The sequence below is a fragment of the Lissotriton helveticus genome, chromosome 7 (genome assembly GCF_964261635.1).
Source record: "Lissotriton helveticus chromosome 7, aLisHel1.1, whole genome shotgun sequence".
Lineage (NCBI taxonomy): Eukaryota > Metazoa > Chordata > Amphibia > Caudata > Salamandridae > Lissotriton > Lissotriton helveticus.
The window spans coordinates 1,956,574,929-1,956,599,040 of NC_136068.1; the positions used below are offsets into that span (position 1 = coordinate 1,956,574,929).

General features: G+C 51.5%; 1 protein-coding gene across 1 annotated transcript in view; it reads left to right on the forward strand.

The window, feature by feature from the left end:
* The window catches only part of EPHA1 (EPH receptor A1), a 138,836-nt gene that overhangs the window by 39,204 nt on the left and 75,520 nt on the right, over nucleotides 1-24,112 (forward strand). The window contains exons 4-6 of the mRNA XM_078655847.1: nucleotides 13,453-13,608; nucleotides 15,680-16,003; nucleotides 23,499-23,623. Coding sequence (XP_078511973.1) covers nucleotides 13,453-13,608; nucleotides 15,680-16,003; nucleotides 23,499-23,623 — 605 coding nt within the window. The remainder of the gene's footprint in view (nucleotides 1-13,452; nucleotides 13,609-15,679; nucleotides 16,004-23,498; nucleotides 23,624-24,112) is intronic.

A 24,112-nucleotide genomic window follows, 5' to 3' on the forward strand; every position in this document is an offset into this window, starting at 1 on the left:
GATTAAGGGTTTTGTCCAGAATCACAGGATGTTGAGCCGACGCCGAGACTCGAACCCGTTCCCCCAGATCCGAAGTAGGCTTCTCAGGCCATTACACCATACCCTCTCCCCTCTGTTTTCGAAAAAATGCTTTTAATTTTCTTAAAATGTGACATCATAATACAAATTGCTGCATGAAATATATTTGAAATATCAATAGATATCTACAGCAAAAACACAAACATTTCTCACAACATTGACAAACATATCTGCAGTCTCAGCCAATAAATGATAAACACATGATGCTCAAAATCTATCTAAAGCAGACTTAAAACATAGTGAAGCAGCGTGTGGATAGTATTGTTATCGGTCACTAAGAAATGAAGCAGTGTGCGGGTAGAATTGTTACCGGTCACTAAGAAATGAAGCAGTGTGTGGGTAGTATTGTTATCGGTCACTAAGAAATGAAGCAGTGTATGGGTAGAATTGTTATCGGTCACTAAGAAATGAAGCAGTGTGTAGATAGTATTGTTATCGGTCACTAAGAAATGAAGCAGTGTGTGGGTAGTATTGTTATCGGTCACTAAGAAATGAAGCAGTGTGTGGGTAGAATTGTTATCGGTCACTAAGAAATGAAGCAGTGTATGGGTAGAATTGTTATCGGTCACTAAGAAATGAAGCAGTGTGTAGATAGTATTGTTATCGGTCACTAAGAAATGAAGCAGTGTGTGGGTAGTATTGTTATCGGTCACTAAGAAATGAAGCAGTGTGTGGGTAGAATTGTTATCGGTCACTAAGAAATGAAGCAGTGTGTGGATAGTATTGTTATCGGTCACTAAGAAATGAAGCAGTGTGCGGGTAGAATTGTTATCGGTCAGTAAGAAATGAAGCAGTGTGTGGGTAGAATTGTTATCGGTCACTAAGAAATGAAGCAGTGTGCGGGTAGTATTGTTATCGGTCACTAAGAAATGAAGCAGTGTGTGGGTAGAATTGTTATCGGTCACTAAGAAATGAAGCAGTGTATGGGTAGAATTGTTATCGGTCACTAAGAAATGAAGCAGTGTGTAGATAGTATTGTTATCGGTCACTAAGAAATGAAGCGGTGTGCGGGTAGTATTGTTATCGGTCCCTGAGGAGTGAAGCAGTGTGTGGGTAGAATTGTTATCGGTCACTAAGAAATGAAGCAGTGTGTAGATAGTATTGTTATCGGTCACTAAGAAATGAAGCAGTGTGCGGGTAGTATTGTTATCGGTCCCTGAGGAGTGAAGCAGTGTGTAGATAGTATTGTTATCGGTCACTAAGAAATGAAGCAGTGTGTGGGTAGTATTGTTATCGGTCACTAAGAAATGAAGCAGTGTGCGGATAGTATTGTTATCGGTCACTAAGAAATGAAGCAGTGTGCGGGTAGTATTGTTATAGGTCACTAAGAAATGAAGCAGTGTGTGGGTAGAATTGTTATCGGTCACTAAGAAATGAAGCAGTGTGTGGGTAGAATTGTTATCGGTCACTAAGAAATGAAGCAGTGTGTAGATAGTATTGTTATCGGTCACTAAGAAATGAAGCAGTGTGTGGGTAGTATTGTTATCGGTCACTAAGAAATGAAGCAGTGCGTGGGAAGTATTGTTATCGGTCACTAAGAAATGAAGCAGTGTGCGGGTAGTATTGTTATCGGTCCCTGAGGAGTGAAGCAGTGTGTGGGTAGTATTGTTATCGGTCACTAAGAAATGAAGCAGTGTGTGGGTAGAATTGTTATCGGTCACTAAGAAATGAAGCAGTGTGTAGATAGTATTGTTATCGGTCACTAAGAAATGAAGCAGTGTGTGGGTAGTATTGTTATCGGTCACTAAGAAATGAAGCAGTGTGTGGGTAGTATTGTTATCGGTCACTAAGAAATGAAGCAGTGTGTGGGTAGAATTGTTATCGGTCACTAAGAAATGAAGCAGTGTGTAGATAGTATTGTTATCGGTCACTAAGAAATGAAGCAGTGTGTGGGTAGTATTGTTATCGGTCACTAAGAAATGAAGCAGTGTGCGGATAGTATTGTTATCGGTCACTAAGAAATGAAGCAGTGTGCGGGCAGTATTGTTATCGGTCACTAAGAAATGAAGCAGTGTGTGGGTAGAATTGTTATCGGTCACTAAGAAATGAAGCAGTGTGTGGGTAGAATTGTTATCGGTCACTAAGAAATGAAGCAGTGTGTAGATAGTATTGTTATCGGTCACTAAGAAATGAAGCAGTGTGTGGGTAGTATTGTTATCGGTCACTAAGAAATGAAGCAGTGTACGGATAGTATTGTTATCGGTCACTAAGAAATGAAGCAGTGTGTGGGTAGTATTGTTATCGGTCACTAAGAAATGAAGCAGTGTGCGGATAGTATTGTTATCGGTCACTAAGAAATGAAGCAGTGTGTGGGTAGAATTGTTATCGGTCACTAAGAAATGAAGCAGTGTGTAGATAGTATTGTTATTGGTCACTAAGAAATGAAGCAGTGTGTGGGTAGTATTGTTATCGGTCCCTGAGGAGTGAAGCAGTGTGTGGGTAGAATTGTTATCGGTCTCTGAGGAGTGAAGCAGTGTGTGGGTAGAATTGTTATCGGTCACTCAGGAGTGAAGCAGTGTGCGGACAGTATTATTATTGGTCACTAAGGAGTGAAGCAGGCTGTGGATAGTATTGTTATAGGTCACTAAGGAGTGAAGCAGTGTGCGGATAGTATTGTTATCGGTCCCTAAGGAGTGAAGCAGTGTGCGGGTAGAATTGTTATCGGTCACTAAGGAGTGAAGCAGTGTGCGGACAGTATTATTATTGGTCACTAAGGAGTGAAGCAGTGTGCGGATAGTATTATCATAGGTCACTGAGGAGTGAAGCAGTGTGCGGATAGAATTGTTATCGGTCACTAAGAAATGAAGCAGTGTGCGGGTAGTATTGTTATCGGTCCCTGAGGAGTGAAGCAGTGTGTGGGTAGAATTGTTATCGGTCACTAAGGAGTGAAGCAGTGTGCGGACAGTATTATTATTGGTCACTAAGGAGTGAAGCAGTGTGTGGATAGTATTGTTATAGGTCACTAAGGAGTGAAGCAGTGTGCGGATAGTATTGTTATCGGTCCCTGAGGAGTGAAGCAGTGTGCGGGTAGAATTGTTATCGGTCACTAAGGAGTGAAGCAGTGTGCGGACAGTATTATTATTGGTCACTAAGGAGTGAAGCAGTGTGCGGATAGTATTATCATAGGTCACTGAGGAGTGAAGCAGTGTGCGGATAGTATTATCATAGGTCACTGAGGAGTGAAGCAGTGTGTGGATAGTGATGTTATAGGTCACGGAGGAGTGAAGCAGTGTGCAGACAGTATTATTATTGGTCACTAAGGAGTGAAGCAGTGTGTGGATAGTATTGTTATAGGTCACTAAGGAGTGAAGCAGTGTGAGGATAGTATTGTAATAGCATTGTGAGCAGTGCGACAGCGTGTGGGTAGTATTGTTATTGGTCACTAAGAAATGAAGCAGTGTGTAGATAGTATTGTTATCGGTCACTAAGGAGTGAAGCAGTGTGTGGGTAGAATTGTTATCGGTCACTAAGGAGTGAAGCAGTGTGCGGACAGTATTATTATAGGTCACTAAGGAGTGAAGCAGTGTGTAGATAGTATTGTTATCGGTCACTAAGGAGTGAAGCAGTGTGCGGCTAGTATTGTTATCGGTCCCTGAGGAGTGAAGCAGTGTGTGGGTAGAATTGTTATCGGTCACTAAGGAGAGAAGCAGTGTGCGGATAGTATTATCATAGGTCACTGAGGAGTGAAGCAGTGTGTGGATAGTGATGTTATAGGTCACGGAGGAGTGAAGCAGTGTGCGGATAGTGTTGTTATAGGTCCCTGAGGAGTGAAGCAGTGTGCGGATAGTATTGTTATAGGTCACTAAGGAGTGAAGCAGTGTGCGGATAGTATTGTTATAGGTCAAGGAGGAGTGAAGCAGTGTGCAGATAGTGTTGTTATACATCACTGAGGAGTGAAGCAGTGTGCGTATAATGTTTTTATAGGTCACTGAGGAGTGAAGCAGTGTGCGGACAGTATTATTATTGGTCACTAAGGAGTGAAGCAGCGTGTGGATAGTATTGTTATAGGTCACTAAGGAGTGAAGCAGTGTGCGGATAGTATTGTTATAGGTCACTAAGGAGTGAAGCAGTGTGCGAATAGTATTGTTATAGGTCAATGAGGAGTGAAGCAGTGTGGGGATAGTGTTTTTATACGTCCCTGAGGAGTGAAGCAGTGTGTGGGTAGTATTGTTGTAGGCCACTGAGGAGTGAAGCAGTGTGTGGATAGTATTGTTATCGGTCACTAAGGAGTGAAGCAGTGTGTGGATAGTATTGTTATAGGTCACTAAGGAGTGAAGCAGTGTGCGGATAGTGTTGTTATAGGTCCCTGAGGAGTGAAGCAGTGTGCGGATAGTGTTGTTATACGTCCCTGAGGAGGGAAGCAGTGTGCGGATAGTGTTGTTATAGGTCCCTGAGGAGTGAAGCAGTGTGCGGATAGTATTGTTATACGTCCCTGAGGAGTGAAGCAGCGTGTGGGTAGTATTTTTATAGGTCACGGAGGAGTGAAGCAGTGTGCGGATAGTACTGTTATAGGTCACTGAGGAGTGAAGCAGTGTGCGGATAGTATTGTTATCGGTCACTAAGGAGTGAAGCAGCGTGTGGATAGTATTTTTATAGGTCACGGAGGAGTGAAGCAGTGTGCGGATAGTACTGTTATAGGTCACTGAGGAGTGAAGCAGTGTGCGGATAGTATTGTTATCGGTCACTAAGGAGTGAAGCAGTGTGTGGATAGTATTGTTATAGGTCACTAAGGAGTGAAGCAGCGTGTGGATAGTATTGTTATAGGTCACTGAGGAGTGAAGCAGTGTGTAGATAGTATTGTTATTGGTCACTATGGAGTGAAGCAGTGTGCGGATAGTATTGTTATAGGTCACTAAGGAGTGAAGCAGTGTGCGGATAGTGTTGTTATAGGTCGCTGAGGAGTGAAGCAGTGTGCGGATAGTGTTGTTATACGTCCCTGAGGAGTGAAGCAGTGTGCGGATAGTATTGTTATACGTCCCTGAGGAGTAAAGCAGTGTGCGAATAGTATTGTTATAGGTCACTGAGGAGTGAAGCAGTGTGTGGATAGTGTTGTTATACGTCCCTGAGGAGTGAAGCAGTGTGTGGATAGTGTTGTTATAGGTCACTGAGGAGTGAAGCAGTGTGCGGATAGTGTTGTTATACGTCCCTGAGGAGTGAAGCAGTGTGCGGATAGTGTTGTTATACGTCCCTGAGGAGTGAAGCAGTGTGCGGATAGTATTGTTATACGTCCCTGAGGAGTAAAGCAGTGTGCGGATAGTGTTGTTATAGGTCACTGAGGAGTGAAGCAGTGTGCGGATAGTGTTGTTATACGTCCCTGAGGAGTGAAGCAGTGTGCGGATAGTATTGTTATAGGTCACTGAGGAGTGAAGCAGTGTGCGGATAGTGATGTTATAGGTCACGGAGGAGTGAAGCAGTGTGCGGACAGTATTGTTATAGGTCACTGAGGAGTGAAGCAGTGTGCGGATAGTATTGTTATAGGTCACTAAGGAGTGAAGCAGTGTGCGGATAGTATTGTCATAGGTCACTGAGGAGTGAAGCAGTGTGCGGATAGTATTGTCATAGGTCACGGAGGAGTGAAGCAGTGTGCAGACAGTATTGTTATAGGTCACTAAGGAGTGAAGCAGTGTGCGGATAGTATTGTCATAGGTCACTGAGGAGTGAAGCAGTGTGCGTATAGTATTGTTATAGGTCGCTGAGGAGTGAAGCAGTGTGCAGATAGTATTGTTATAGGTCACTGAGGAGTGAAGCAGTGTGCGGACAGTATTGTTATAGGTCACGGAGGAGTGAAGCAGTGTGCGGATAGTATTGTTATAGGTCACGGAGGAGTGAAGCAGTGTGCGGATAGTATTGTTATAGGTCACGGAGGAGTGAAGCAGTGTGCGGATAGTATTGTTATACGTCCCTGAGGAGTGAAGCAGTGTGCGGATAGTGTTGTTATACGTCCCTGAGGAGTAAAGCAGTGTGCGGATAGTATTGTTATAGGTCACTGAGGAGTGAAGCAGTGTGCGGATAGTATTGTTATAGGTCACTAAGGAGTGAAGCAGTGTGTAGATAGTATTGTTATAGGTCACTAAGGAGTGAAGCAGTGTGCGGATAGTATTGTTATAGGTCCCTGAGGAGTGAAGCAGTGTGCGGATAGTGATGTTATAGGTCACGGAGGAGTGAAGCAGTGTGCGGATAGTATTGTTATAGGTCACTGAGGAGTGAAGCAGTGTGCGGATAGTATTGTTATAGGTCACTGAGGAGTGAAGCAGTGTGCGGATAGTATTGTTATAGGTCCCTGAGGAGTGAAGCAGTGTGCGGATAGTGATGTTATAGGTCACGGAGGAGTGAAGCAGTGTGCGGATAGTATTGTTATAGGTCACTGAGGAGTGAAGCAGTGTGCGGATAGTATTGTTGTAGGTCCCTGAGGAGTGAAGCAGTGTGCGGATAGTGATGTTATAGGTCACGGAGGAGTGAAGCAGTGTGCGGATAGTGATGTTACAGGTCGCTGAGGAGTGAAGCAGTGTGCGGATAGTATTGTTAGAGGTCGCTGAGGAGTGAAGCAGTGTGCGGATAGTATTGTTAGAGGTCACTGAGGAGTGAAGCAGTGTGCGGATAGTGTTGTCACTAAGGAGTGAGGCAGTGTTCGCACGCTATTCCTATAGGTCACTAAGGACTGAGGAGGTGTTGGGATTTCCTCCTGGGGCAGTTTCTGCTTTCTTTCCAAACCTAACTCCCATTTCCACTTACATCTTTCTGTCTCAGTGAGAGATGCTCCAGTGAAGACCTTTCTACGTTCCCATCATTTCTGCCCAGTGGGTCTTCCCTGGCACTGGGGGGCGCTGCAGGAGCTGCTGCCCGCGCTTTGCTGGTAGATTTGGGACGGACTGCACAGACGCTTGGAGGCCACAAGGCCCAGACTCAAGCCCTGAACTTTCTTAGGAGTGAAAAGGAAGCCTCTGTGAGTGGAGATGGGACTCTAGGGACAGCTGTGCCCCCCAAACACTGGGTACCCCCTCCCACACACCCCCCTCTTGCCATCCGCTCTCATGACTCAGGCGTGTAGAAATCTGGTGTTCTTTGCTGATGCCCCCTACACTTTTTGCCCCATTTGACCTGCTGGATGTTGGTTTTTAGACTCTGACGGTGCACGGGCACCTGCTACCCCAGCTCTGGTGCCAGGGCTCTCCCCTAAAAGTGACATGTTCAGTTGTAAACCGATTGGCAAGACCTTTAGCGTCCCTGTAAGTAAATGGTACCCCTGGTAACTAGGGCATGGGACTAAAGGGGGTCCCTAAGGGCTGCAACATGTTTTATGCCAGCCTAAGGGACCATTTACGAATTGCGTGCAGACTGCCATTGCAGAACGCATGACGTGGTGCAAACTATGTGTGAACACACGGCATGGGACACTCACTGCGTGCCATGTCAACGTCACTGCATATAATATATGCCGGCCCTGCAGCAGGACTTATAGCTGTAAGTCAGAGTGCATTACATTACAAGTGAGGGCATGTCTGTATGCTGTCGGAATCAACTAACTGGGTAGTGCAAGTGAACGGGGAGCCAACTTAAGGGCATGTGCTGGGCACTGGTTATTACGAGGTCCTTAGTTACAGGATGGCGTCACTGAAACCGAAGGTGTTTGATATCAAACTCCTTCTCTTAATAAATCTGCACTGTTGCATTATGACATGAACCCAGGGGCACCTTAAAGATGCCCCTGAAATACCTACCCCTCTCTCATGTCCTGCCTGACCGGCATTGCCCAGCCTGCCACCTCTGACACATTTCTGACCCCCTGCAGGTGAGAGCCCACGCTCTCTGAGGTAGGAAACCATGCCTGCTCCGCATGTGGCCAGGTTCTGAGCTGGGATGGTGCAGTGAGCTAAAAAACGGTGATGGATCAAGCCCTGATCTGTTGACTGGGTAGGAGTGTTCTTCTTAACTCAGATACTCTGTCCATCACCACCCCCTTTTCTGAACCGCAGGGAGGTGTTCACACCGTCTCCAGCAGGATGGCGAGTGACTTACCATATCAAGGCAAGGAGCTTCCAAGCCCGTGCCACCGTTGATAGTCGACCCCGGCTCCCTCAGACCTGGGAGATGCCACCCCCGACCAGAGGCCCATTTGGCACCAGGGTAGGTGTGAAATTAGCTATGCAATGGGCGTGTTGCACTTCCAGGCTAGTCAGCCCCCTAAGGCGGTTCACCTGACGTGCTCTATCTTGTTTATGGTGGAATTAGGAACTCTGGGACAGAATTCTGCCCACTCCCCACAGGATGTGGTCATATAGGCGGGGTAGTGACCCCAGGGGTATGTAGTCCATTGGCTACTACCCTTCAATCTCCATAACGCCCCTAAATTTAGTAATATTTGGCCCCCCGACAGCAGGAACTCGGATTTGTCTGCCGGAAAGAAAGCAGACAGAGAATAGCTGAAGACGTGGGAACTATGGACCAGCATCGAACGTGGCGTAAAACCCTCCTGGCTGCCGCTGGCAATCACCAAGACCCACTCGTGCAGATGCAGAACAGCCCCCCAAACCATCGGAGGTCTGCCCGGCTCACCATCGACCCAGCAAAATGGCCCCTTGGAGTGGAGGAGCCACTTCCCTGCACCAACCGGCACCGACCGCATCTGCCCTGTACAGTACAGCGCAGCTCCTGCCTCTCAGCGAGGGGGCTGTCACCCGCATCGTGACGAGGTCCATGATGCAAGGAGGTTACCCTATGATGAAGCATGCCCCCTTCGGGTGGGTGAGTGAAGCCGCCCTTTAAAAGGGGCACCCCATGGGCACCGCATTGCACCCTACAGACCCGGGGCTTCGTTTTTTATTTGGCTCTCATGAAAAGCCCGCTCCCTCAAAGGGTCCGTGCCCTCTGCCCTTGACTGCGAGTCGAGACAGACCAGGCATTAATATTAATAGCAGACCCCAGAGAGCTCTGGCACCAGCCAAGCCTCGGGCACGGCTGTGGCACACCCCGGTGCCAGGGCTGCCTCCTGCCCATCAGGTCCTTGCGTGCCCGGCTCCTCGGGGGCATGGCTGTGCCACACCCTGGTGCCAGGGCTGCCCTCTGCCCGTCAGGTCCTTGCGTGCCCGGCTCCTCGGGGGCATGGCTGTGCCACACCCCGGTGCCAGGGCTGCCCCCTGCCCGTCAGGTCCTTGCGTGCCCGGCTCCTCGGGCATGGCTGCCTGGATGAGGAAGACCTCGCCTGACTCACCGAGGAAGGCTTCGGTTCCCAGGCCCCACCCTGGCTCTGGGCCACCTGCCCAACCGGCCCAACCACTTCCAGGTGAAGTCACCGCACAACCACACACCTCACCCACACACCTCACGCCCACAGCGCCTGTGGAATCCGAGCCCGCCCCGCCTGGTCTGCGGAGCGACGTGTTTCAGGGCTTGGCATCATGGCTTCAAGTGGAGGGGGTGCTGCTACCATGCACAGCCACTGCCCCAAGGAACCAACAGCTCTGTCCCAACCAACAGCTCTGTCCCAACCAGGAGCACTGTCCCAACCAATCAGCAGCACTGTCCCAACCGGCAGCACTTCCCCCAGTGGTATATATATATAATCTTTATTGCTTGATTAATAAAAATCATTGCAATCAAAACATTTTTACATTATATAATATTTCAAAACTGTACCACATATACTAATTAAAAATGTGGCAATACAATCATAATAATGTCCAAATAATGTCTGCAGCAGAATATTTGCAGAATAATTGCATTTTAAAGTGCAGTAATTGCAGCGTCCATTATATTAAAACAATGATAGAGTGCATCAAAAGTTACAGTAATGGTGAAACTTCTATTGTTGCATTTCTAGTGATCACCTGGCAGCATCATCACGAAGATATACAGGATATAAACAGAGCGTAAACTATTAGGGTGCGGAGCCATGAAAACAATGAAGCTCAAACTTATTATGTCAGACATTTTTCACTTAAAAATTGTACCAATTGACATAGTAACGAAATCAATTCCCCTGATAATGACATCATTGAAGCCTGACGAGCTGATCGAACCCCGATCCTCAAGAAATGTGGTTTCAAAACGGTCGAAGGGTAATCCGCCAGGGGCGCACGCGCACTATATGGACTAATGTTTCTTGTGGCCACTGCTCGACCCATGGCTGCCCGGCCACTGCTTGACCCATGGCTGCCCGGCCACTGCTTGACCCATGGCTGCCCAGCCACTGCTTGACCCATGGCTGCCCAGCCACTGCTTTACCCACGGCTGCCCGGCCACTGCTTGACCCATGGCTGCCCGGCCACTGCTCGATCCATGGCTGCCCGGCCACTGCTTGACCCATGGCTGCCCAGCCACTGCTCGACCCATGGCTGCCCGGCCACTGCTTGACCCATGGCTGCCCGGCCACTGCTTGACCCATGGCTGCCCGGCCACTGCTCGACCCATGGCTGCCCAGCCACTGCTCGACCCATGGCTGCCCGGCCACTGCTTGACCCATGGCTGCCCGGCCACTGCTTGACCCATGGCTGCCCGGCCACTGCTCGACCCATGGCTGCCCGGCCACTACTCGACCCATGGCTGCCCGGCCACTGCTAGATCCATGGCCGTCCGGCCACTGCTCGACCCATGGCTGCCCGGCCACTGCTCGACCCATGGCTGCCCGGCCACTGCCTGACCCATGGCTGCCCGGCCACTGCTCGACCCATGGCTGCCCGGCCACTGCTCGATCCATGGCTGCCCGGCCACTGCTCGACCCACGGCTGCCCGGCCACTGCTCGACCCATGGCTGCCCGGCCACTGCTCGACCCATGGCTGTCCGGCCACTGCTCGACCCATGGCTGTCCGGCCACTGCTCGACCCATGGCTGCCTGGCCACTGCTCGACCCATGGCTGCCCGGCCACTGCTCGACCCATGGCTGCCCGGCCACTGCTCGACCCATGGCTGCCTGCCCTCTTTTGTTGGATTTATTCCCATTCGTAGCCTTAAGGAAACATGTTTAATCTTTGCTGAGAAATAAGCAGTCCACTATGGCTGCCGGCGTTGGGATTGGTATGAATGAATCGCGTGCCACGCATAATGTTTCCTACTGATGCACTTTTGTCCAGCTTGAGGGATTCAGCTTTGATCTGTTTTTAAAATGAACCTATAATTGGGCATTTCAGATCTTGCAGCGCTATTTGTAAAGCAATATCCCTTACGGAGGTTAAAATATGGGCTCTCCATTTGGCCGGGTAGGCAGACATCACTTTTTTTAAGCAGCGAATGTTCCCTGAGGACGCAGGGGCTGAGGACAGAGCGAGCACACATTTCAGAAATGCTCCTTCTGACCCCAGGCTCTGCCTCTGGAGACCGACCACCTCTCGTCTTATTCCAGCTCGGCACGGAACTGGCAATCCCAAAGGCTGCTTTGAAGGCCGTGACTTCCAGTAGAGCCAGGAGCTTCGCATCTCTCCCTCCGGCGATGGGGGAGCCATATCAAAGGGTTGGTTGTAACTTGGCTATGATGACTTTAAAAATATAGTCATATAATTGACAATCCAGTGAATTTTTTCAGCGTTTAAAAGCATGAGTCAAGGTCACCGTTTTAGCCCGTAGCTCCTAAAAATAGAGTTTGAAGGATACTCAATTATCGAACACCTGCCCTTAATATCTATACGTTTTAACAACTTCAAGTGGGCCCTGTTGGAAAGTGGGTTATTGGTGGGGGCAAATGTCGGTCTGCCACTGGCAACAAGGCCACTAACACATGGTAGGACCCAGCATAGGTCTTAGAAAATGATTCCTTTGCTCAACCCCTGGTAACGTGGCTGCGAGCAGACAGGCATAACTTCAAAGACAGGTGTGTAAAGCATTCAAAAACACCATTTCAGTAAATAATTAAGACACCACACAAAATAAAAATCCAACACCAACTTATAAAAATAGGTAATATTTTTATCTTTTAAATGACACCGAAACGAAAATAATCCCATGTAGGGAACCAGGGACAGGAATTTTTAAAGATTAGTCACTTTCTAGTGCTTAGAAACCAACAGCGCCCCTTTTAGTCTCTTTGTTTTCTCTGTCAGGGACACACCTTTATAAATTGTTCTGAAGAATTCTCACCACTGTAGTGGGCCGCCTTCTTCAGCAGGCGGGGTCCAGTTAGAACACCTTCCTGGCGTTCTGCTTGCAAGTCCCAAAGTATCCAACACACAATCCAAGGTTCTGGAATCTCCAAGAGGGTCCTTGAAAGTGGGAAACTTCAATGCCGAATTCCACTTAAAAAAAAACCTTACAAAGCCGTCTTGACCCAGAGTCAGGGCTCGGCTTAAGGAAGGTTTGTGCCGATGGTAGGGGGAGAGTCCATGGAAATAAGACATCCCAGGGGTGTGTTGAGCCAGCTCTTACCTCCTTGCTGGAAAACCAGCCATTATGGATTTGGAAGAATGATGCACTCTGGGACAAACTAATGCCACACTCTACAGGATGTGGTCATAACTATGAGGAGTTGCCCTGCTCTCATTGGTCAGCGGTGCTTGACCCAGAGAATTTTGAATAAGTATCTGAGAGGTGCAGAGCCCTCCAGATCTGCTGCTTGAAACTGAATGAAGCAAGAAGTGCCCTGCTGGAAAGTTTTTTTTTTTGCTGTGCAAGGAACTCTAAGGCCTGACCTCTGAAGACTGCACCATCTGAAACTGCAGCCCTGTGGATTACCTTGCTGCCAAAGGACTCAAGAGTGGAACTCCCTGCAAGCTACAGGTTACCAGAGCTCACCTGGGCAGCCCCACAAAGAATTCCAAGCCTGGAGTACAGTGGATTTGTAGGGGTTTTGTTCAAGTGGATTGCGGAATTGAAGTTTCACACTTTCAAGGATCCTCTTGGAGACACAGAGTCGAAGGCTGCCTTTAAATCAATAAAAGCAATGTATACATTGTGTTTGTTTAAGGCAGACCGCTCAGCAGGTAATGTTAGCACCAACAGGCTGGGAGTGGTGGACTGGACTTTCCGAAAACCAGTTTGATTCAATGGAATAATGTAACACATCTTGGGGGAGAGGGTGTGGCGCAGCAGCCAGAGGCGTCGGCTCGGGAGCTGGGGATCCGGGTTCGAGTCTCGGCGTCGGCGCAGCACCCCGTGATTCTGGGCAAATCCCTTTATCTCCCAGGGCCCATGTGCAGCGCCTTACAACCCCCCCCCCTCCCCCGTGGGGGGGGGGGGCGGTAAGCCGCGCTATATGAATCCACAAACTGGGATCAAGTTCGCACTATATAAAACTTTATAAATAAAATAATATAACTAAACTTGACTTCTCTTTCAGCAGCAGGAGCCGGACCCCCCGGCTGCAGATGGAATATTGTGGGGCTCATCTGGGGTTCAAGCCCCCCATGTCTGTCTGTCCTCACACTGACCTCTTGACCTCTCTCTTGCAGCCTGCCAGCGGGGGTTCTACAAGGACTCCCCCAAGAACGCGCGGTGCCTGAAGTGTCCCCCCAACAGCTCGTCGGGGGCCCCGGGGGCCACGACCTGTGTCTGCAACGCGGGGTTCTACCGGGCCCCCTCCGAGGAGCTCTCAGCCCCCTGCACCCGTGAGTAGAAATGGAGACCCCCCCAGAGAGAGGGCTTGTACCCCCCCCAGGAGAACAGAGACCCCCCCAGAGAGAGGGCTTGTACCCCCCCAGGAGAACAGAGACCCCCCCCAGAGAGAGGGCTTGTACCCCCCCAGGACCTGCCCCTCCCCCAGGAGAACAGAGACCCCCCCTCAGAGAGAGGGTATGTACCCCCCCAGGACCTGCCCCTCCCCCAGGAGAACAGAGACCCCCCAGAGAGAGGGTCTGTACCCCCCCGGACCTGCCCCCCCAGGAGAAAAGAGACCCCCCAGAGAGAGGGGATTGCTCCCACTTGGCGCTTCCCCTTAAAAGCTGATGCCCCCGAGGATGGAGTGAGTGACCGACGCCACAGCAAGAGGGGCTGGGGGAGAATCCCTCTCGGTCTGAGCCCCCCCAACAGAGAGAGCAGAGCACCAGGCAGTCACTGACACTCTGGTCTCCAGGTAACAGGGCGCCGGGGAGCCAGTGGGCAGTATCCTGTGTGGTCCTTGGGACAGTCAGTGGGCAGTATCCTGTGTTGGTCCTTGGGACAGTCAGTGGGCAGTATCCCGTGTGGTCCTTGGGACAGTCAGTGGGCAGTATCCCGTGTGGTCCTTGGGACAGTCAGTGGGCAGTATCCTGTGTTGGTCCTTGGGACAGTCAGTGGGCAGTATCCCGTGTGGTCCTTGGGACAGTCAGTGGGCAGTATCCTGTGTTGGTCCTTGGGACAGTCAGTGGGCAGTATCCCGTGTGGTCCTTGGGACAGTCAGTGGGCAGTATCCCGTGTGGTCCTTGGGACAGTCAGTGGGCAGTATCCTGTGTTGGTCCTTGGGACAGTCAGTGGGCAGTATCCCGTGTGGTCCTTGGGACAGTCAGTGGGCAGTATCCCGTGTGGTCCTTGGGACAGTCAGTGGGCAGTATCCCGTGTGGTCCCTGGGACAGTCAGTGGGCAGTATCCTGTGTGGTCCTTGGGACAGTCAGTGGGCAGTATCCTGTGTTGGTCCTTGGGACAGTCAGTGGGCAGTATCCCGTGTGGTCCTTGGGACAGTCAGTGGGCAGTATCCCGTGTGGTCCCTGGGACAGTCAGTGGGCAGTATCCTGTGTTGGTCCTTGGGACAGTCAATTGGCAGTATCCTGTGTGGTCCTTGGGACAGTCAGTGGCCAGTATCCCGTGTGGTCCCTGGGACAGTCAGTGGGCAGTATCCTGTGTTGGTCCTTGGGACAGTCAATTGGCAGTATCCTGTGTGGTCCTTGGGACAGTCAGTGGGCAGTATCCCGTGTGGTCCTTGGGACAGTCAGTGGGCAGTATCCTGTGTTGGTCCTTGGGACAGTCAGTGGGCAGTATCCCGTGTGGTCCTTGGGACAGTCAGTGGGCAGTATCCCGTGTGGTCCCTGGGACAGTCAGTGGGCAGTATCCTGTGTTGGTCCTTGGGACAGTCAATTGGCAGTATCCTGTGTGGTCCTTGGGACAGTCAGTGGGCAGTATCCCGTGTGGTCCTTGGGACAGTCAGTGGGCAGTATCCCATGTGGTCCTTGGGACAGTCAGTGGGCAGTATCCTGTGTGGTCTTTGGGACAGCCAGTGGGCAGTATCCCGTGTGGTCCTTGGGACAGTCAATGGGCAGTATCCTGTGTTGGTCCGTAGGACAGTCAGTGGGCATTATCCCGTGTGGTCTTTGGGACAGCCAGTGGGCAGTATCCCGTGTGGTCCTTGGGACAGCCAGTGGGCAGTATCCCGTGTGGTCCTTGGGACAGTCAGTGGGCAGTATCCCGTGTTGGTCCTTGGGACAGTCAGTGGGCAGTATATTGTGTTGGTCCTTGGGACAGTCAGTGGGCAGTATCCTGTGTGAGTCCTGGGGCCGTCAGTGGGCAGTATCCTGTGCGGATCCTGGGGCAGTTAGTGGGCAGTATCTTGTGTGGGTCCTGGGACAGTCAGTTAGCAGTATCTTGTGTGGGTCCATGGACAGTCAGTGGGCAGTATCCCTTGTGCCCACGGGGTACAGAGCCCCCCCCTTGCAGAGACCCCATCTCTACCTGCTGATAACCCACCTCTCTCTCCCCATCTCTCCCCAGGGCCCCCCTCTGCCCCCCGGAACGCCAGCCTGTCGGTCCAAGGCACCACCGTGTCCCTGTCCTGGCTGCCCCCCAGTGACCCGGGCGGCCGGCTGGATGTGACTTACCGCGTGACCTGCGACAAGTGCCCCCTGGAGGAGGGCCCGTGCGAGCCCTGCGAGCCGGGCCCTGGGGCCGAGGGGCTCTCGGAGCCGGCGGTGACCGTGGAGGGGCTGGAGCCCTACTGCAACTACACCTTCACCGTGGAGGCCAGGAACGGGGTGTCGGGTCTGGGGCACCCCCCCAGGGGCAGCGCCACGCTACACGTCACCATTGGGCACGCAGGTAAGAGCAGGGGAGGACAGCATGGTGGGCATAGCTTAGGAGACCTACTTTATCCAAAATATCTTCTCTTTATTAACGTAGTTTGTATTAAAACCGGCACGCAGCCAACGCGTTTCGTTCCCTAGTGCCACGGGACCTTCTTCAGGGCTTACTCAAATTTAACAGAACGGATGTGACCGAAAGTGCTTCAAAGTCGATTAGTGTGCGACGTCATCTATTAGGATTGCCCCGTACGGACAGTCCAATTATATCTCAAGTGTAGTCGGCTCTTTCCAAGGTAAATATCTTAGATGTAATGTAGAACAAAGTTAAAAACCGCCGCTCCCCTGAGTTCTAAATAGGCACAAATGTAAGATACGAATCGGCAATATCTTGAAATAAATCAATTGAACATCCACAATATAAGGCCCCAGGGCACGCACAGAAGTCCTCTGATATGGAACAAGCAACTTAGAAAGAGTCAAAGGTGCTTCTCAGCACTGTGCGCATGTGTGCTCTTGGGCAGATCTGCTGCTGTTCTCTCCCGGGTTCGCTGCTGGTGCTCTACCCTGAGGGCTTCTTGCTCGGTTGTCGTGTCTGATTTTCTGGGTGTTCCCGAAGCAGCTCAACGGAACTAGAAATGCTGCATGCTTGTGTAATTGTGACATATAATTATAGCCATATATTTACATCCGTTTGTAATTATGACATAATTATGAGGCTTCATGATCAGGAAGGACATTAATGCTGCAGACTGTCACCTGCAGGTCAACAGGGAAGACTCCGCCTTTCATCCTCCCGGGGCCAGTGACGTGTACGTTAGTGATCGGGTGGTAAGACCTGTTAGGGAAGGGCTCCAAGGCGGTGAAGCTCCGGATCTGAGGGTGCAGTTACCTCTGGGGGCCCCCCGGGCCCCTGGCGCCAGATATGGGCCTTCGGACCAGCCCTCGGGTGATCACACACTCTATCGATCCTTTTCATCGATCCCACCCACTCCTGACCTTCTCTTAGTGCCCAAACCTTCAATGGATCCCTCCGGCATCAGCAGATCACCCTGATCACTAAAGATCCCAGGCAGGTGTCCCCCTGTCCAGAGTCTGACGTGATCCCAGACAAGAGTCATATGATGGACCTAGACATGTCCACGCCTTCCCTACGGTGTCACATGACAGACCTAGACATGTCCACGCCTACCCTACGGTGTCACATGATGGACCTAGACAAGTCCACGCCTACTCTACGCTGTCACATGACAGACCTAGACACGTCCACGCCTACCCTACGGTGTCACATGACAGACCTACACAAGTCCACGCCTACCCTACGGTGTCACATGACAGACCTACACAAGTCCACGCCTACCCTACGGTGTCACATGACAGACCTAGGCATGTCCACGCCTTCCCTACGGTGTCACATGACAGACCTAGACATGTCCACGCCTTCCCTACGGTGTCACATGACAGACCTAGACATGTCCACGCCTACCCTACGGTGTCACACGACAGACCTACACAAGTCCACGCCTACCCTACGGTGTCACATGACAGACCTAGACATGTCCACGCCTACCCTACGGTGTCACATGACAGACCTAGTCATGTCCACGCCTACCCTACGGTGTCACATGACAGACCTAGACAAGTCCATGCCTACCCTACGGTGTCACATGACAGACCTAGACAAGTCCACGCCTTCCCTACGGTGTCACATGACAGACCTAGACAAGTCCACGCCTTCCCTACGGTGTCACATGACAGACCTAGACATGTCTACGCCTACCCTACGGTGTCACATGACAGACCTAGACATGTCCACGCCTACCCTACGGTGTCACATGACAGACCTAGACATGTCCACGCCTACCCTACGGTGTCACATGACAGACCTAGACATGTCCACGCCTACTCTACGCTGTCACATGACAGACCTAGACACGTCCACGCCTACCCTACGGTGTCACCTGACAGACCTACACAAGTCCACGCCTACCCTACGGTGTCACATGACAGACCTACACAAGTCTACGCCTACCCTACGGTGTCACATGACAGACCTAGGCATGTCCACGCCTTCCCTACGGTGTCACATGACAGACCTAGACATGTCCACACCTACCCTACGGAGTCACATGACAGACCTAGACAAGTCCACGCCTTCCCTACGGAGTCACATGACAGACCTAGACATGTCCACGCCTACCCTACGGTGTCACATGACAGACCTAGACATGTCCACGCCTACCCTACGGTGTCACATGACAGACCTAGACATGTCCACGCCTACTCTACGCTGTCACATGACAGACCTAGACACGTCCACGCCTACCCTACGGTGTCACATGACAGACCTACACAAGTCCACGCCTACCCTACGGTGTCACATGACAGACCTACACAAGTCCACGCCTACCCTACGGTGTCACATGACAGACCTAGGCATGTCCACGCCTTCCCTACGGTGTCACATGACAGACCTAGACATGTCCACGCCTACCCTACGGTGTCACATGACAGACCTAGACATGTCCACGCCTACCCTACGGTGTCACATGACAGACCTAGACATGTCCACACCTACTCTACGGAGTCACATGACAGACCTAGACAAGTCCACGCCTTCCCTACGGAGTCACATGACAGACCTAGACAAGTCCACGCCTTCCCTACGGTGTCATATGATGGACCTAGACATGTCCACGCCTACCCTACGGTGTCACATGACAGACCTAGACATGTCCACGCCTACCCTACGGAGTCACATGACAGACCTAGACAAGTCCACGCCTTCCCTACGGAGTCACATGACAGACCTAGACAAGTCCACGCCTTCCCTACGGTGTCATATGATGGACCTAGACATGTCCACGCCTACCTTACGGTGTCACATGACAGACCTAGACATGTCCACGCCTACCCTACGGTGTCACATGACAGACCTAGACATGTCCACGCTTACTCTACGCTGTCACATGACAGACCTAGACATGTCCACACCTACCCTACGGTGTCACATGACAGACCTAGACAAGTCCACGCCTTCCCTACGGTGTCATATGATGGACCTAGACATGTCCACGCCTACCTTACGGTGTCACATGACAGACCTAGACATGTCCACGCCTACCCTACGGTGTCACATGACAGACCTAGACATGTCCACGCCTACCCTACGGTGTCACATGACAGACCTAGACATGTCCACACCTACCCTACGGAGTCACATGACAGACCTAGACAAGTCCACGCCTTCCCTACGGAGTCACATGACAGACCTAGACAAGTCCACGCCTTCCCTACGGTGTCATATGATGGACCTAGACATGTCCACGCCTACCTTACGGTGTCACATGACAGACCTAGACATGTCCACGCCTACCCTACGGTGTCACATGACAGACCTAGACATGTCCACTGTCTTCCCTACGGAGTCACATGACAGACCTAGACAAGTCCACGCCTTCCCTACGGTGTCACATGACAGACCTAGACAAGTCCACGCCTTCCCTACGGTGTCACATGACAGACCTAGACAAGTCCACGCCTTCCCTACGGTGTCATATGATGGACCTAGACATGTCCACTGTCTTCCCTACGATGATTCAGGGACCCACCGTCAAGGACTGACCATCATTGACCCACCGTCAAGGACTGACCATGAAGAACCCACTGGCAATGAGAGACCGTCAGGGACCGACCATCAAGTATTGACCATCAAAGACTCATCGTCAAGGACCCTCGTCAAGGATCCGCCATCAGGGACTCGCCGTCAAGGACTCACCGTCCAGGACTCACCGTCAAGGACCCACCATCAAGGACTCGCCGTCAAGGACTCACCGTCAAGGACTCACCGTCAAGGACTCCCCGTCAAGGACCCTCGTCAAGGATCCGCCATCAGGGACTCGCCGTCAAGGACTCGCCATCAAGGACTCCCCGTCAAGGACCCACTGTCAATGACCTTCCCACTCCCAGCGTAAGATCTCACACTATCAGCCCACCCTCACCGTCAGGTCCTCTCTTGTGCATCTTCTCGTTGTTCGAGTCCATCACTTGACCAGGTCCTGCTCTGGCCGCTCCCTCTCGCTTCTGGTTCTTGTAAGGCATCACAAGAGCAGGTCCGTCTCACAAGCCCTCACTTCGTGCCCCAAACTGTGGCTTGCTCTGTTGGGCCACCATCGGAGCTACATGCAGCGCATCCTTTTTTGTAAGGCCTTAAAACCCTGGTACCTCCTCCATGCCTGACCCTGGTCTGTGTCCTGGTCCTTCCTCCATGCCTGACCCTGGTCTGTGTCCTGGTCCTTCCTCCATGCCTGACCCTGGTCCTTCCTCCATGCCTGGCCCTGGTCCTTCTTCCATGCCTGACCCTGGTCTGTATCCTGGTCCTTCCTCCATGCCTGATCCTGGTCCTTACTCCATGCCTGCCCCTGGTTTTTCCTCCATGCCTGACCCTGGTCCTTCCTCCATGCCAGACCCTGGTCTTTGACCTGGTTTTTACTCCACGCCTCTCCTGGTCTGTGTCCTGGTCCTTCCTCCATGTCTGACCCTGTCTGTGTTCTGGTCCTTCCTCCATGTCTGGCCCTGGTCTGTGTCATGTTCCTTCCTTCATGCCTGACCCTGGGCTGTGTCCTGGTCCTTACTCCATGCCTGACTCTGGTTCTTCCTCCATGCCTGACCCTGGTCTGTGACCTGGTTCTTCCTCCATGCCTGACCCTGATCTGTGACCTGGTTCTTCCTCCATGCCTGACCCTGGTCTGTGTCCTGGTCCTTACTCCATGCCTGACCCTGGTTCTTCCTCCATGCCTGACCTTGGTCTGTGACCTGGTTCTTTCTCCATGCCTGACCCTGGTCCTTCCTCCATGCCTGACCCTGATATGTGTCCTGGTCCTTCCTCCATGTCTGACCCTGTCTGTGTCCTGGTCCTTCCTCCATGTCTGGCCCTGGTCTGTGTCATGTTCCTTCCTTCATGCCTGACCCTGGGCTGTGCCCTGGCCCTCCCTCATGCCTGATCCTGGTTCTTCCTCCATGTCTGACCCTGGTCTGTGCCCTGTTTCTTCCTCCATGTCTGGTGGTTCCTGTTCTCACTGTCTTGTGCCCCTCGTGTAAAGGTGATGCTGGTGGTTCTTGCTCACAATCTCTTATGCCCATCGTGTAAATATGGTGGTGGTTCCTACTGTGAGCGAATAGTGCCCATCATGAAGGTGCTGGTGGTTCCTGCTCTCACTGTCTTGCGCCCGTTGTGTAAAGGTGGTGGTGGTTCTTGTTCTCACTTTCTTGTGCCCGTCATGTAAAGGTGGTGGTGGTTACTGCTCTCACTGTCTTGTGCCCGTCATGTAAAGGTGGTGGTGGTTACTGCTCTCACAGTCTTGTGCCTGTCGTATAAAGGTACTGGTGGTTCCTGTTCTCACTTCCTTGTGCCTGTCATGTAAAGGTGCTGGTGGTTCCTGTTCTCACTTCCTTGTGCCTGTCGTGTAAAGGTGCTGGTGGTTCCTGCTCACACTGTCTTGTGTCCGTCGTATAAAGGGGGTGGTGGTTCCTGCTCCCACTCTCTTGTGCCCATCGTGTAAAGGTGCTGGTGGTTCCTGTTCTCACTGTCTTGTGCCTGTCGTGTAAAGGTGCTGGTGGTTCCTGCTCTCACTGTCTTGTGCCTGTCGTGTAAAGGTGCTGGTGGTTCCTGCTCTCACTGTCTTGCGCCCGTTGTGTAAAGGTGGTGGTGGTTCTTGTTCTCACTGTCTTGCGCCTGTCGTGTAAAGGTGCTGGTGGTTCCTGCTCTCACTGTCTTGTGCCTGTCGTGTAAAGGTGCTGGTGGTTCCTGCTCTCACTGTCTTGCGCCCGTTGTGTAAAGGTGGTGGTGGTTCTTGTTCTCACTCTCTTGTGCCCGTCATGTAAAGGTGGTGGTGGTTACTGCTCTCACTGTCTTGTGCCTGTCGTATAAAGGTATTGGTGGTTCCTGCTCTCACTGTCTTGTGCCTGTCGTATAAAGGTGGTGGTGGTTACTGCTCTCACTGTCTTGTGCCTGTCGTGTAAAGGTGCTGGTGGTTCCTGCTCTCACTGTCTTGTGCCTGTTGTGTAAAGGTGGTGGTGGTTACTGCTCTCACTGTCTTGTGCCTGTCACGTAAAGGTACTGGTGGTTCCTGCTCTTACTCTCTTGTGCCTGTCGTGTAAAGGTGGTGGTGGTTCTTGTTCTCACTCTCTTGTGCCTGTCGTGTAAAGGTGGTGGTGGTTCCTGCTCTCACTGTCTTGTGCCTGTCGTATAAAGGTACTGGTGGTTCCTGCTCTCACTGCCTTGTGCCTGTCACATAAAGGTGGTGGTGGTTCTTGTTCTCACTCTCTTGTGCCTGTCGTGTAAAGGTGGTGGTGGTTCCTGCTCTCACTGTCTTGTGCCTGTCGTATAAAGGTACTGGTGGTTCCTGCTCTCACTCTCTTGTGCCTGTCGTGTAAAGGTGGTGGTGGTTCTTGTTCTCACTCTCTTGTGCCTGTCGTGTAAAGGTGGTGGTGGTTCCTGCTCTCACTGTCTTGTGCCTGTCGTATAAAGGTACTGGTGGTTCCTGCTCTCACTGTCTTGTGCCTGTCACGTAAAGGTACTGGTGGTTCCTGCTCTCACTCTCTTGTGCCTGTCGTGTAAAGGTGGTGGTGGTTCTTGTTCTCACTCTCTTGTGCCTGTCGTGTAAAGGTGGTGGTGGTTCCTGCTCTCACTGTCTTGTGCCTGTCGTATAAAGGTACTGGTGGTTCCTGCTCTCACTCTCTTGTGCCTGTCGTGTAAAGGTGGTGGTGGTTCTTGTTCTCACTCTCTTGTGCCTGTCGTGTAAAGGTGGTGGTGGTTCCTGCTCTCACTCTCTTGTGCCTGTCGTGTAAAGGTGGTGGTGGTTACTGCTCTCACTGTCTTCTGCCTGTCGTGTAAAGGTGCTGGTGGTTACTGCTCTCACTGTCTTGTGCCTGTCGTGTAAAGGTGGGGGTGGTTACTGCTCTCATTGTCTTGTGCCTGTCGTGTAAAGATGCTGGTGGTTACTGCTCTCACTCTCTTGTGCCTGTCATGTAAAGGTGCTGGTGGTTCCTGCTCTCACTCTCTTGTGCCTGTCATGTAAAGGTGGTGGTGGTTTCTGCTCACACTCTCTTGTGCCTGTCGTGTAAAGGTACTGGTGTCTCCTGCTCCCACTCTCTTGTGCCTGTCATGTAAAGGTGCTGGTGGTTCCTGCTCTCACTCTCTTGTGCCTGTCATGTAAAGGTGGTGGTTACTGCTCTCACTGTCTTCTGCCTGTCGTGTAAAGGTGCTGGTGGTTACTGCTCTCACTGTCTTGTGCCTGTCGTGTAAAGGTGGGGGTGGTTACTGCTCTCATTGTCTTGTGCCTGTCGTGTAAAGATGCTGGTGGTTACTGCTCTCACTGTCTTGTGCCCGTCATGTAAAGGTGCTGGTGGTTCCTGCTCTCACTCTCTTGTGCCTGTCATGTAAAGACTGTTCTGTGTTCCTCTGCCCCCTTGTAGATTACACTCCTTCTTACCCTGTTTTTGCCCTCTTGCAGCCCCCGTGACGGTGTCCTCCCTTCGGCTGGTGGATCAGGGGGTGCACTCCCTGTCAGTGGCGTGGACGGGTCCGCGTCACCGGAGCTCTTCCTCGCTGCAGTACGACGTCATCATCCACCCCAAGGTGAGTCTCTCTCCGGCGCTCACAACCACTCTCTCCTCTCACCCTTTTTTTTTTCTTTTTCCCTTGGATCCCCACAGTCTAGTGTTCTGCGCCCCCCTTTCCTCTCCATTCTTCTGGTCTCTCCTCTTGAACTTGTCTTGTCAGCCTCCTCTCCTTCTTTTCATTCTGTCCTCAGTCTCTTCCCTGCCCCCTTGCCTTCTTTTTCCCAATCTTTGACCCCCTTTCTGTTTTTTTCCCCTTATTCTCTCATTTCCACTTTTAGGTTTCACCTAAACAAAATCTGTTGTATTTAAAATAAATCTTGAGGGGCTGGAGCCTGTCCACTGCTTACCTTTACTTACCATTTGTCGCTCTAATTTCCATGCTCCTGATTGGCCAGCGCATCGTCTGCCTTCCCTTTACATGTTTTCATGCTTTGCCTGTCCACGCCGAGCGTGGCCCAAGTACAGCTTCCACTCACTGGCCAGTGGCTAGTGGCCAGTGTGTGGC